This window comes from Neoarius graeffei, chromosome 5 (genome assembly GCF_027579695.1).
Source record: "Neoarius graeffei isolate fNeoGra1 chromosome 5, fNeoGra1.pri, whole genome shotgun sequence".
In the NCBI taxonomy this organism is placed as follows: domain Eukaryota; kingdom Metazoa; phylum Chordata; class Actinopteri; order Siluriformes; family Ariidae; genus Neoarius; species Neoarius graeffei.
This window is the reverse complement of record NC_083573.1, coordinates 38010638-38025875: the sequence shown is the minus strand read 5'-3', so window position 1 is coordinate 38025875 and position 15238 is coordinate 38010638. Positions and strand designations below refer to the sequence as shown.

At 41.3% G+C, this 15238-nt stretch overlaps 1 protein-coding gene across 1 annotated transcript in view; it reads right to left on the bottom strand.

Moving 5' to 3' along the window:
- Positions 1-2959: 2959 nt before the first annotated feature.
- Positions 2960-15238, bottom strand: part of tpi1b (triosephosphate isomerase 1b) — a 30119-nt gene continuing 17840 nt past the window's right edge. Inside the window, exons 2-7 of the mRNA XM_060921620.1 lie at positions 11361-11484; positions 11174-11258; positions 10937-11069; positions 3859-3944; positions 3694-3781; positions 2960-3597 (exon numbers count right to left, since the gene is read on the bottom strand). Coding sequence (XP_060777603.1) covers positions 3479-3597; positions 3694-3781; positions 3859-3944; positions 10937-11069; positions 11174-11258; positions 11361-11484 — 635 coding nt within the window. The 3' untranslated portion in view covers positions 2960-3478. The remainder of the gene's footprint in view (positions 3598-3693; positions 3782-3858; positions 3945-10936; positions 11070-11173; positions 11259-11360; positions 11485-15238) is intronic.

The window sequence follows — 15238 nt, the reverse complement described above, 5'->3', positions numbered from 1 at the left end:
TCAAGAGAAGGTGGGTCATGCAACAAGACAACAACCCTAAGCACACAAGTCGTTCTCCCAAAGAATGGTTAAAGAAGAATAAAGTTAATGTTTTGGAATGGCCAAGTCAAAGTCCTGACCTTAATCCAATCGAAATGTTGTGGAAGGACCTGAAGCGAGCAGTTCATGTGAGGTAACCCACCAACATCCCAGAGTTGAAGCTGTTCTGTATGGAGGAATGGGCTAAAATTCCTCCAAGCCGGTGTGCAGGACTGATCAACAGTTACCGGAAACGTTTAGTTGCAGTTATTGCTGCATAAGGGGGTCACACCAGATACTGAAAGCAAGGTTCACATACTTTTGCCACTCACAGATGTCATTTTGGATCATTTTCCTCAAATAAATAAATGACCAAGTATAATATTTTTGTCTCATTTGTTTAACTGGGTTCTCTTTATCTACTTTTAGGACTTGTGTGAAAATCTGATGTTTTAGGTCATATTTATACAGAAATATAGAAAATTCTAAAGGGTTCACAAACTTTCAAGCACCACTGTACATGACTAGATTTCATGCAGGTGTAAGCCTGAACGAAGTAGCTTTGGGTCACTTAACATTACTGAGTTGTACCATTTTAGGAGAGGTGGACAATAATGAAGTGCATTTACTTGAGTACTGTACTTTATTTTTTTGGAAACTTATGACTAACTTCACTACATTTGAAAGACAAATATTGTACTTTCCACGATATTTCTTTCAAAGTCCTTGTTACTATGAAGCATCTCATTATCTCTAGCCGCTTTATCCTGTCCTACAGGGTCGCAGGCAAGCTGGAGCCTATCCCAGCTGACTACGGGCGAAAGGCGGGGTACACCCTGGACAAGTCGCCAGGTCATCACAGGGCTGACACATAGACACAGACAACCATTCACACCTACGGTCAATTTAGAGCAGGGGTGTTCAAACTGATCCATAAAGGGCCGTGTGGCTGCAGGTTTTCATTCCAGCCATGCAGCAGCACACCTGACTTGGCTCATTCAATCAACTGAACTGTCTTCACACAGTCAAATACTTGCAGCCACACCCACCCTTGATTAAAGGGTGGGTGTGTCAGTTGATTGAATAAGCCAAATCAGGGTGCTGCTGCATGGCTGGAATGAAAACCTGCAGCCACACGGCCCTTTATGGATCAATTTGAACACCCCTGATTTAGAGTCACCAGTTAACCTAACCTGCATGTCTTTGGACTGTGGGGGAAACCGGAGCACCCGGAGGAAACCCACGCGGACACGGGGAGAACATGCAAACTCCGCACAGAAAGGCCCTCGCCAGCCCCGGGGCTCGAACCCGGACCTTCTTGCTGTGAGGCGACAGCGCTAACCACTACACTTGAAAGTGGATGTCTCGCTTTTTTTTTTTCTAAAACATGATTTGGTTTTATCGCAGTCGACACAGACAGCCTTTCGGTAATCACTAGGATCACTTCATATCTATAAGACTGTATAAAATCAAGTTCAATGATTTCTCAGCAGCATTATTTAAACACGATCAGTTGATGGCAGAATGGAAGGAGGCGGTTCTTCTGGGGAACGCTCTGGGGAAAGGATTAAAAGATTCGTTTTAAACGTTTGCTTGGTTTCCCTAAAACGAACCACATCATGGTCTCCAAAAACTCGCCAGCCAACCTGCAGAAGCATATTGAGGGATGTAAATGTTTTATCCCAAGAGAAAGCTTGCAATGAAGTTGTCCATGCTGTTAGAGCTTTTTTTTTTTTTTTTTTAAACTTTATTCATCACACACTTGTGAAATTCCTCTCTGCATTTAACCCATCTGAAGCACTGAACACACATGAGCAATGAGCACCCAGAGCAGCGGGCAGCCATGCGAACAGCGCCTGGGGAGCAGTTGGGAGTCAGGTGCCTCGCTCAAGGCCGTCCCATATTAACCTAACCGCATGTCTTTGGACTGTGAGGGAAACCGGAGCACCCGGAGGAAACCCACGCAGACACGGGGAGAACATGCAAACTCCACACAGAAAGGCCCTCGCCGGCCACTGGGTTCGAACCCAGAACCTTCTTGCTGTGAGGCGACAGTGCCGCCAAGCTTGCGATAACGTTGCAATAACTATGCAGTCTGGTTAGTCAAATGACTTTCAATGGATTTGCCCGCCAAGTTGTTCACGGCTAACGTTTACACATAGCTAGTTAACTTGGACACTGTTAGTTAGCATGTAAAAACGGAGTTACGCGAACATGAATAACGTTAACTTATCTGAAGTGCTTTCAGAAATACGTTTTAGCATAATCTTGCCAAATAAACAGAACGTAGAAATGTTTATTTTCTAGTCGCGTTAGCTGCCCAATAGGATTTCGAGTTTGAAAAGCGTTTGCTAGCATGTCAGGTGGCGCCTCACTGACTAGCTAGCTTAACGTTAAACCACCATGATGGCACAGCATGCGTTCGTTTTCTGAATTCACATTTCTGTCTTTGGTAACATTAACATTACAGCTTTTGTGACCTTGCGTAATTACTATAGCTACTACGTTTTTTTTTTTTTAAACCAGTAGCGAAAAAGAAAAACTAGTGAGCATCTTCTTGATGATTCTGCTTGGTTGTAAGTTGTGTTTAATCTTGTAACATTCTACCAGGAGTTTATTCTACAGGTTCTACAAGTTAGTCAGTAAATCCAGGCGGTTGCTTCAGAGGCATTAGGTTTTGTAAGCGTTGTGGCAATAATACAATGATGCATTGACAGAAAACGTACTTAAGTGTTTTTAAAAGCAAGAACTTCAGTACTTCAAGTAAAAATTTGACTGGACAACTTTCACTTGTATTGAAGTAACATTTGACCAGTGCGATCTGCACTTTGACTTAAGTTATGAAGTTGGGTACTTTGCCCACCTCTGGATTTTAGTGATTCGATGATGCACCCCAAAAAAATAAATAAATAAAATTTTAAAAAAATACAAGGTGACAGGGTTTGTTCTACTCAAACATTTATTACAAGGCTCTTACTTGCTTTAACCTTTTAGTGCCTGGTTATGGCACATCGTGAACAGCCTCTAGATACAGTGACCAGAGAACAGTTGATGCATTATTGACTGAAGTCACAGAACGTACAGTAAGGGGAAATCCTATTGCCTCCTAAATCGCCGTTATTAGCTCTTTGCCGTAAACTTGACGGTGTATGCGCGCGCACACAAAAAAAAAGCTGGTAAACATGGTTATGTAAAGGCATGGCGTAAAAGCCCAGTGCCAATTCCTCTAATCCAGGTAGTTTTATCTTTAGTGTGGAAAGTCAACATCAAGCCTAAATCATCTCCCAGGACAACAGAGAAATGCACAAATTAAAAGGAAATTACAGCAGCACAAATACTCAGAGGAGGGGAATAAAGATTTACTTCGAATGGGGCAGAAGTGCTTTACGTTAAGACTAGGATGGTGGTGAAATGGGCCAGGTTGGTGCTGGTTGTTCCTCAGCTACTGTTCAGGTTTCTTCTATGCTTTGGCATTGATTATGTCAACAAACTCTGGCTTCAGTGAAGCCCCACCCACCAAGAAGCCATCCACATCTTTCTGGGCTGCCAGCTCCTTGCAGGTTGCCCCAGTAACCGAGCCTGAAAGCGAAGGAAAAGGGCTTCAATGGTCCTTGCCTGAACCCAACATCAGTAAATCAATGAAGTTTCTATGGAAGTCATGAAGTGGCTCCTTACCTCCGTAGATGATCCGAACAGACTTGGCGACAGCCTCAGAAATGTTGGTGCTCATCCACTGCCTGAGTTTATCGTGCACTTCCTGAGCCTACACAAAAAAGGTGAAAGTGAGCACACTGAACCACACTTGTAGGAGTCTGCTTATCTAATGACTCACTGCTGTACCTGTTGTGGCGATGCGGTTTTGCCAGTGCCGATGGCCCAGACAGGCTCATAAGCAAGCACCACCTTACTCCAGTCCTTAACGTTATCTATAACACAACAGGGAGCTTTCAGAACCTGGAATTACACTTAAGGTGTCCACAGACAGTATTATACAGTATAGCCACGAGTGTTTTACTGGGAAATACACCACTTATTTTTTCCGCGGTCCAAATCCTGCGCTCTGACTGGCTGGCGAGCGGGTCCGTATCCTACGGTACAGACCCCGGTTACGGACCTCTGGCGACTCGCTCGTTCACAACAACATAGTAGAATTTTGTGTCAACATTTATCTTTTTTTAATAAGACTATCAAAAATCTTAAATTTTTACCAGCATTTCTCAGGAGAATAGCATTAATTTTACAGCATGGATGGCGATAACGACAGGGTTCACAGCGAAAGCGAGTTTTACTACCCTGAGGAAGAAGAAATAGAAGAAAACATTTCAGGAGAAAGCTAAAAACCTCTAACTTGCTAACACTGAGCAAAAACATGGCTGAATCCTGAATGACTCCTATTTGTATAAATAGGGGACTACATAGGTGGCAAAATGTATTTTTTTCCTGCCATGGAAGTGCACTTGTACACCGAGGAGGAAGCAATTTGCATTACAGCCATGAATGAGGATTCAAAATGGTGGCTTGCTTCGGCTTAGTTTTCCCTTTCGGGCGCTCTCGTTTTCCGTTAGAATATAGTTATTTAACAGCTTAAGGTCGGTCCGTATGGTGAAATACCGTGACCCTGGCCTTGAATACTGACCTCAGCCCAGAGGACCTCGCTCAGTACTTTCAAGACCTCGGTCATGGTATTTCACGATACGGACCTCCCAGCTGGTAAATAACATTTATATTTTCCCTATGAACAGCACCCAGGACATGGAGAACCAAAACCGTGACATTTCTCAGGTCACTCAGGAGTAAATCGATGAATTTTGATAAATTTGGGTACTTTGTGAATGTGTCTATATAGTTTATTTAAAAAAAAAAAAAAAAACGCCCACAACACCCACCCACACATACATCACAGCTCTGAGGGACATTTAAATAATATTGGCTGGTGCTGAGTGGTAGATATATTCCATTCAGCTAGCACGATACTGAACGAGCCGAAGACGAGCTCAATATCACGCTAGCTGAAGAATATATCCGATACCACGCAAAAAATAAAAGCCGATATTATTCATACACATTTCATGGAACAGTTAGAGTTTACAGGGGCGTCGTGGCTCCGTTGGATAGGGTGCCATGCCATAGATCCGGGGACCCAGGTTCGGTTCCGACCCGAGGCCATTTCCCGATCCCTCCCCGTCTCTCTCTCTCACTCATTTTCTGTCTCTACACTGTCCTATCCAATAAAAAAGGTGAAAAAAAGCCCCAAAAAATATCTTTTTAAAAAAAAAAAAAGTTTACAAACTGTCAATCACTCGCTAGCACAGACATTTTACATCTAACACGCAACTTATGGTATTTTCCATTCACTGTGACCGTTTGCTGCGGGTACTGACGGAAAACGAAGAAATGGTTTCCTGCTGCTCACATGCAGAACTCTCATCGGATATTCGCATCAGCTCGGATGCGTGAGGTCACGTCTTGACAACTATGCAATATCCTAAACCATATTCAACACTTATTCTCCGTTGGGTAGAGTGACGTAATACACGTAGGATAAGCGATACGCTAACAATATCGCATGCTGTCAAACCAAATGAATGAAACCCGCTAGAAGGGAATAGAACACGTTTTTGTTCCATCGAGAGCGTTTCCTGCATGTAGAATAATTCCTGATATTTCACTCCGATGACGTCGCTTTCCCACTGATTAGAGGTGCATTGTGAAAATGGTGAACTGGCTCAAAATTAAAAATTTGATTGACTTGCGGATTTTTTGTGCGGATGTGTCCATATAATATAAAGAACATTACACTGTGGTGCGAAGATATGAAGTTTATCTTCTCGTACTGAAAAATACTCGTTCACAGTTGTGGTCAGAAGTTTACATACAGTAACGTGTGTCATGGCAATATTTGGGCTTTCAGTAATTTTTTTTTGAACTGTTCTTTTTCTGTGGCAGAATGTACAGCATACAGCTTTAATTTAAAATAAATTTAAAAAAAAGCCATTAGAATTTGGTGCACAAGTTTATTTTCTTTGGGTTTTCTGAAATCAACACTAGGTCAAAAATATACATACAGCACACCTAATATTTGGGTAAAATGTCTCTTTGCAAGATTCACTTTGGCCAAACATTTTTGTTGACCATGAACAATGAACAAGCTTCTGGCAGAATTCTGGTTGGATATTTCACGACTCTTCATGGTAGAATTCAATTACATTTTTTATTTCTTGGCATGGACTCCACTTATAAAGCACGGTCCATATATTTTCAATAGGGCTGAAGTCAGGGCTTGTTTTAAGGACCATAAGGACCCAGTGTTACATGGGTGTAACATGACATTTGATGGTCTAGAATTTTCCATGTAAACGGCTATCTGTAATTTTTTTTCATTAAGTCCCAGTGTGGCACCTGTATAACGTCCTGGGTGGTCATGTGTCTAGTCATGTGACTTATTTGGTGAAAAAAAACATTCCAATAATGGCTGACAGTAAGGGGAGACATGCTGGTCAGAGCAGCTCATGCTAAAAAGTATTTTTTTTCATTTTTAAGGTAAGTTTAGAGTCATTTAACAGTTGTAATGAAAATATAAGACATGCTCTTGTAAATATTTGGTGTCAATTATGTTTACTGTGTGTTTTCATATAGAACAGGTAATAAAAATATCGTTGTGACATATGTAACATAGGGACTTCAGCCTCAAAACCGCTGTGAAAAAAAACAAAACGATGTGACGTATGTGTCACATTTAGGCAAATATAGTATTTTCAGTTAATATGTTAAAGTAAACTATTTTGTCTTAACATATTTAAACAAAAATATTACAATCATGTTTTACTCAAGAAGAATTAGCATGTAATGCTAACACAAATACCAATAAAATGCACGAGGAATACTTTTCAACCATCAGCACATACAATTAACAATACAATAGTAATAGATCAATATCAATTAATTAATAACCATCAATAACAATACTGTTTTCTTCAGTACCACTGGTACCTGAGCTTCTTCAACGACAGATCTTCTACACAGGTACACTTCGCAACAATCGGTTGGCTGGTTGGGAGCTTGAGGATGAGAAAAGTCTTGCCAAGAGAGGCAGAGGGTCCTTTGACATGATGGTGGAGAGAGAAGACCGGGTGGCCATTGTCAGGTGGCATGACAACAAGTCTGTCACTATGATTTCATCTTGCTGCGGAGCTCTACCTGAAGACACAGCTCGCCGGTGGAGTAAAACAGCAAAAGCATTTGTTGAAGTCCCCAGACCTTGCATAATCAAAGAGTACAACACATTCATGGGGGTATAGACCTTCTTGATGCATGTGTTGCAAGGTACAAGTACAACATGCGGTCACGGAGGTGGTACTTGTATCTCTTCTGGCAAACCCTAATGCTTGGCCTTGTTAATGCATGGTTGATTCATCGCCGTGATTGCAAACTACTGGGGGTAGAAAAGCCACTCAAACAAAAGTTTTCAGGCAGAAGTTGCAACCAGCCTTATGGACCGTTTTCACGTGACGTCATGACAAACGCGGCCGCCATTTTGGACGTGTACTACCAGTAGTTTACCACAGCCAACATTGAGGAACGGCAGCAAAGAAAGTTTTTATTTTCAGCAAGACTTCCATCATGCCACTATATTGTTGTGCACCTGGATGTAGTAACCATCAACAAACAAGGCAAGGGTTATTTTATCGGATCCCAACGGAGAAGATGGATAGCGGCCAGTAACAGATTGGCAGCCCTCAGCATACCAACACTTGTGTAGTGACCACTTTGTTGGAGGTAAGACAAATAAAATTAGCCAGAAAAGGCATTACATTGCTGTTAACATTCTGTGGCGGCGAGTGTGTAACCAAATAGGCTAAAATAACCCATTGTAACCTCTTTGTTCTTCTGTAGTAGCTATTAGCTAACGACATTAGCTAGCGTTGTGTTCCTTTGTTGTTGGTAGACTGTAGGACAGATCAGAGGCAGTGTCCTACAAACAGCGCTTAATTTGAGGGGGAGCAAGCCGGAGCGCGCTCCGGAACCTCGGGCGTTGGCTCCGGCAGCTATTTACACTGGATCCGGTGATCCGACACCTCTTTTGACTATGTAACAAAAAATAATAATAATAATTAAAAAATGCAAGTTTATTTAGTGTTAATGTCTGATTTTGATATCTGTCTTGTTGGTGATTTCTCTCATGAAACGACATCCACAAAATATCTGCAGATGAACTTAATTTGCAGTGTTATTACAAAACATGCCCAGAAGCGCAGCGCCGCACCCCCCTCCCCTCTCCTCTTTTTTTCCGCACCGGAGCCGCTCATCCTCTGCGCTCCGGGACCTCCCACTTTACAAATTAAGCACTGCCTACAAATAAGTGTTCAAAACGAGAGGAACATGTATTTGTCTCTTAAATCCAGGCCATCCCTGTAATCTGTAACAACGGTTGGAGAAAGCAATGGCAAATAGCGAGTGCACAAACCATAGAAGGGAAACTGTACACAGCGCCAGGGCAGTGTGATGGTATGTCTACTTTTAGATTGTGTTAGCTTATCAATGAACACACTCGTCACTCGACGAGTTTCACGTCTTTACGACGGATACTTAAATGTGTGTTAGGTATTATTGTTGCAGTCTAAGCAGTCATTGTAGCAGCTAGATGAGCGAGAACCGAAAGGGTCTGTGCCATAAACCATTATTTCTGTACGGCGTTGCTAATGTGTCGTTACTGTTATTTCTCCCTCTGCTCGCCCTGTAAATGCCCTACGTCGCTGGATAGCGAAGGTGTTTTCTGCATCTCGCTCCTTTTTCTTTTATGTTCTCCGTTTGTCGCCTTCCTCGCATTCAAACCAATTCGAGCCGAAGTCCGCTACATGTCCAAAATGGTGGTCGCGTTTACGAAGGTCACGTGACTGAAAAGGGTCTATACTTGTGCAAACACAAAAGGGGCCGCCCATCAAGCTCATCTCCACCACCACCAAACCCCTACAGAATCCATCCTGGGCTTCCATGTGATGTTCGCCTAGACCAGGTTGGTCACTGGCCAGTGAAATGTAAGAAGCGTGGCCGTTGCAAAATCTGCAAGAAGAATGTGACCTCCACCTTGTGTGAGAAATGTGATGTGCGTCTGTGCTTCACTGAAGGCAGAAATTGTTTCAGACAGTATCACATGCCGTAGTCTAAAAGAGCAATGATATGGGTTAAACGTAGTGCTCCGTTATAACAAGCGTTTTGCACTTTTTGTTAAGCAACTGTGTTTTGGATTTGAAAACTGGATTCTGTTCATTAGTATTCCAGAGTTACACTCAGTTTTTTCAAAAGACCTCTAACATGAGGTACCGTTTGTGTTCAGTTTACATTTTTGTGCAATTATACAAGAAAAATGCAAATATATGCAAGGTATACAAGTCTACATTTTTGTTTATTACTGAAGTGAAGATGTACAATTATAAATGTTATGTTGATGCAAATAAAAAGGCAGCTTATTTGGTTTCAGCTATCAGTTGCATTCATTCACATTAGTAAAATAAATGTGACATATGTCACATTTCAGATCTACATGAAGGAAGGGTGCCATTGAGAAAAAAAAAAAAAGCGCTAGAATTGTGTTCTACAGGGTCTATTTAGTCTGTGTTACGTCCCCCATAATTTTCCTTAAAGGGGTTATGGGTCTGGGTCTTTATGGGTTAATGTTAGCCTGCTTTATCCTCCACAACCAGCTCTGATTCGTATTTGGGTTCATTATCCTGTTGTAAGTCCCAAGTCGTGTTGAAGTTTCTGATGGTTTATGCTGAAGAATTCTGAGGTAGTCCTCCTCCTTCATTATTCCATCCACTTTGTGCAATGAACCAGTTCCACTGGTAGCAAAACAGCCTCAGAGCATGATGATCCTACTACCACCACCACCAGCTGGTACAGTGTCCCTCTGTACATGGTGGTCATTGTGGCCAAACAACTCAATCTTTGTCTCATCTGACCATACAGCTCTCCTCCAGAAGGCTTTTTCTTTGTCCATGTGGTCAGCTTCAAGCTTTAGTTCAGCTTGAAGGTGTCAATTTCTTGGATAGCAGCCTCATAGTCCATGGTGATCTGAACTGTAGACAGTGATCCATCTGCTTCCAGTTCATGGCAGGGCTGTGCCATGGTGGTTCCCAGGTTGTTCCTGACCATCCAAACCAATTTCCTTTCAGCTGAGGGTGACAGTTTGGGTTTTCTTGAAGCAAAGTGGCTACACCTCACAATAACTTGCATACAATTGTTTGAACTTATCTTGGAATTTGCAGCTGTTTAGAAATGGCTCCAAGAGACATTTCGGAGTTGTGTATATCTGAGACCCTCTTTCTCAGATCTGCACTGAGCTCCTTGGACTTTCCCCATTTTACTGGGTGTTGGCTAATCCAATGAATGCTGTAAATAAACCCTTTTTATGAAGGCACAGAGAAGCTACCAGCTGTAGTCAATCATGACCACTAACAGGAAGTTAAGAGGCCTCGGCAAGATAAGAGACATTTTGGAAGTTTCAGCAGCTCTGAATTAATAAGCTAAATGAGCGTATGTAAATTTTGACCCTGTGCTGATTTCAGAAAACCCAAAGAAAATTAAAACTTGTGCACCAAATTCTAGTGTTTTTTTTTTTTTATTAAAAACGTATGCTGTACAATCATTCTACCACAGAAAAAGAACAGTTCAAAGAAATGACCGAAAGCCCAAATATTGCCATGACATTCATATCCAAGATGACATTCATGCCACTGGATGTAAACTTCTGACCACAACTGTACATTCACCACTCGAAGATAAACTCCATATCTACACGCCACCATGCAATATCCTCTCTGGATCAACTAGAACAGAATAGTTAAGCCTATTCTTTTGAAACGTTGAAACTTAACAGAATATACACTTTACAATTTTAAATAAATCCATATTTATTTACCTGCGATGGCTTTGGTCTGGGCGAAGACGACCTTCTCAGTGATGCCAGCCTCTCTCTCGTCCAACTTCTCCCCGATACAAGCGATCACACCGAGGCCACTCTCGAGAGCATGAGCTACCTTCTGGCCAATCAGCTGCAAGGGTCAGTGCCACAACACACATTAGGTATTGAACTGAACAGTCCTCACTGCAGCCACATCAAGCCTAAAACCTCCTAGCACAATTTCATACGTTTTACCTCATCACTCTCTCCAAACACATGACGCCGCTCAGAGTGTCCCAGAATCACCCACTCCACGCCACAGTCCTTAATCATCGCAGGGCTTGGGGACGGAGAAAAGGGGAGCGTGAACGAAAATGCACAGAGTGTACGTTTAGCAACATGTTAAACCTAAAACCTGAATCCTTCATGTGTGGCCTTGTACCTGATCTCTCCAGTGAAGGCACCCTTGGCAACCTTGTAGCAGTTCTGTGCAGCCACACCAATTTTAGCGTCGAGCTTGGACCTGGCAAAGTCGAGGTAAATGGACGGCGCACCACACACCACATCTGCAGGAACAGTTTAAGGAACACTGTTCAAAAGTTGTACGAGTCAGATTTACATTGTCAAAACAGGTGAAATGGCCAAGGCATAAGAAAACCATACTGGTACGATACTTAACCCACAGTACTTACACCATCTAACTAGCATTAACTGCTTTCTTTGTACAACGGTTCAGATTTTTAGCACTTCTAGCTTTCTAAATATTCAGATGCTCTCAAAATCGCTGCGTTTTCATAAACAAGTGTTGCCAGGCAAAACAAACCTCGCCCGGCAGTCTGGCCTAATCCGTGACCTTCAGTTTGACATTTCAAGGTCAACATTCATGGTGCTAAATGAAAGCCCATATGGGACTACCTACAAGTTGATAATGATAATATTTCTCAATCATCAGCTGTCAGGTTATCATCTGATGAAAATCCATTAAGGCTGAACGATACATCATTATCGTATCCATATCTAGATATGAACATTCAAGATATTAATATCGAAAAGCAACGATATAGATTTCCCCTCCCCGCGCTCGCCCTGCATGTACAGCTCTGGCAGTCACAACAAACATCATTTTTACGATTGCCCTCGAATGCACCGCTAAGGCCAGCCAACCACAAACCTTATTTCATGCTTGCTGTGGATCGACAGCTGAAGCCAACCAATGACAAAACATATGAGGGCGATGGAGACCGACGCACACGCGCGCACACTACAGACACAGCAAAGAAAGAAAGAAAGAAAAAGAAAGAAAGAAAGAAAAGAGAGAGGAGAAAGAAAGAAAGGAAAGAAAGAAAGGAGAAAAGGAGAGAAAAAGAAAGAAAGGAAAGAAAGAAAGGAGAAAAGGAGAGAAAAGAAAGGAGAGAAAGAAAGAAAAAAGGAAGGAAAGAAAGAAGGAAAGAAAGAAAGAAGGAAAGAAAAAAGAGAAAAAAGAGAAAGAAAGAGGAGAGAAAGAAAAAAGAAAGGAGAGAGAGAAAAGGAGAGAAAAGAAAGGAGAGAAAGAAAAAGAAAGGAGAGAAAGAAAGAAAGAAAGAAAGAAAGAAAGAAAGAAAAGGAGAGAAAAGAAAGGAGAGAAAAGAAAGAAAGAAAAAAGGAAGGAAAGAAAGAAGGAAAGAAAAGAGAAAAAGAGAGGAAAGAAAGAAAAAGAGAAGGAAAGAAAAGAGAAAAAGAAAGAGGAGAGAAAGAAAAAAGAGAAAAGAAAGAAAGAAAGAAAGAAAGAAGAGAAAAGGAGAGAGAGAAAGAAAGGAGAGAGAAAGAAAGGAAGAAGTGTGGAAGATTATGCGGCCGGTAGCAGTGCAGAATCTGACTTGGTGCCAAAACATAAATCATCCTCCATTATTTGGAGATATTTTGGATTCGAAAAGGACGTTGTTAACCAGAGTGAGGTGTTGTGCAGGTCGTGCTTAGCAAAAATTGCGATGAAGCAGGGTAGCACAACAAACATGTTTCACCACCTGAAACACCATCGCGTGCTGCAGGAAGAGTGTATGACAATGAGAGAAACACCGGGGACTTCTCAGTCAGCCCAAAATAAGCCAAAGCAAAGTTTGATTGCTGATGTGTTCAGTAGCGTTACACTGTACGAGTCGACGTCCACCAGACAGACAGAAATTACAGACGCTATAACATACCACATTGCAAAAGACATGGTACCTGTGTACACAGTCTCAAAAGAGGGCTTTAAAAAAATGGTTCAGACGCTGGACAAGCGTTATAAAATACCATCCCAAACACATTTTAATCAAGTGGCCATTCCGAAACTCTATAATGAGTGTAAAATGAATGTTGAATCCGAGCTCCGTGAAATCCATCATTTCACCACAACCACGGACCTGTGGTCGAGCCGGACAACCGAACCTTACATCAGTTTAACGGCCCGTTTTATTACAACAAACTTTGAATTCAAGACCCGCTGTCTGCAGGCGCCCGTCTTCCCCAGGGAGCATACAGTACAATAAATAACATACAGATGCGTTTGTTATTTATTGTTAAAGCAGAGCTGCAGTAAAATGTTTGATTTGTAATTTATTTATTCGTAAATTTATGTTGATGACTGGCACTGAGTTCTTAAAAATAAAACTGCACTTTCCACATTTTTTTTGTATTATGATGTTTTTATTTTTCTGAAAAATGCTTGGTTTTCACCGAACCCGTAGTCATATCGTATCGATATCGAGATATCTGGCATGAATATGGAGATATGAAATTTTGTCCATATCGTTCAGCCCTGAAATCCATGACCTTGAGTTTGACATTTCAAAAGTAATCAAAGGTCATGGTGGCAACTGAAAGCCCATATGGGACTTCTGATATATTGATAATGATAAACATCTGTCTATCATTAACCATTTAAAAAAAAAAAAAAAAAAAAAAAAAAATTATGAACCTCTGAAAACCTATGAACTTGAGTTTGACCTTTCAAGGTGCCAAATGAAAGCCCATATATGATTTCCTATATGTCAATAATATTTTTTTTCACGGTCCAAATCCCGCGCTCTGATTGCTGGCGAGCGGGTCCGTTTCCTACGGTACGGTAGGGCTTTGACTTCGAACTTCGATATTCGAATACAATTCGAATGTTGTGAAAAAAAGTGATGTTCGAACGAATATTAGGCAGCTCTAAATATTCGAACCTGTATATGGTATAATTAGGCATAATTCTTTTATTTTTGTGAATGTGGTTGTAAACGTTTTCAGTTCAGGTCGCAGGGTTTTTTTTTTTTAACGTCTGTGGAATTTATGTGAATCGCGAAGGTCATTGTCTTTTGTCTTATCTGGGCACCTGTAGACGTTAGCGTCAAGCTGGCACGCATTGAACAATGGAGTCAGATGCTAGCATGTTGGAGATTTGCACTCCGGAGAATTTAAAAAGTGATGCGTGGTGCTATTTTGGATTCGAAAAAAAAAAAAAGATGGAGAATGCGATAAAAAAAAAAAAAAAAAAGGTTACCTGTAAAATATGTGGAAACAAATTGGCCGATCAATCAACAACTTCAAACTTGAGGGCCCACTTGAAGACATTGCACGCGGGAGCGCTAGAAGGTGAGGGGGGCTGCGAGAGGGGTCTGTGATACGCCGGCAGGTGAAGATAGACGCTCTAATTCCTAATATTAACTCTAATATTTTTCATTTCCTCATCAGAAGTCAGTCATTTTTGCGAGATTGGACAGAGTCTGACTTTATTAAGTACAACATAGGCCTACAATAAATGAAGTGTAATGTAACTGCTGATGTGATTAAATGCAATATAAAATGTGACTTTTTCTTCTGAAAATATCGGTGTTTGTTTTTTTTTCTGCAGATATTTGGTTGGTTTTTGTACACCTGATGTTATAACATAAGAAATGAAATTACTAACGTAGACTATGCGACACTGCGCAGTAGAGCTGTGCAATATATCGTATTTTTATCACGATATCGATATTGGTGTCAAACGATATCAAAATTCATAATATCGATATGAAACGATTTTTTGTCATTTGTAAGGTAAAACGAACCCTTCTGTCCCCTAAGGCACACCGTAGCCTTGTATACGTCATCCATTCTACTCCCGCGATATCTCCGCAACAGTAAAAAATCAGTTCTTCTGTTTTCATACGTGTCGGGTGATTTGATATATTGATTTGTTAATATGTTGTTTGATTTGCTTGCTAATAGTTATAATAATACAATTAACATTTACGTCATATTTTTGGATGTGGGACTGGGTAATGTAAAAATGGCATCTACGGAAGAAAACAAGCACAACAATATTAGCACATATCCAGCTTG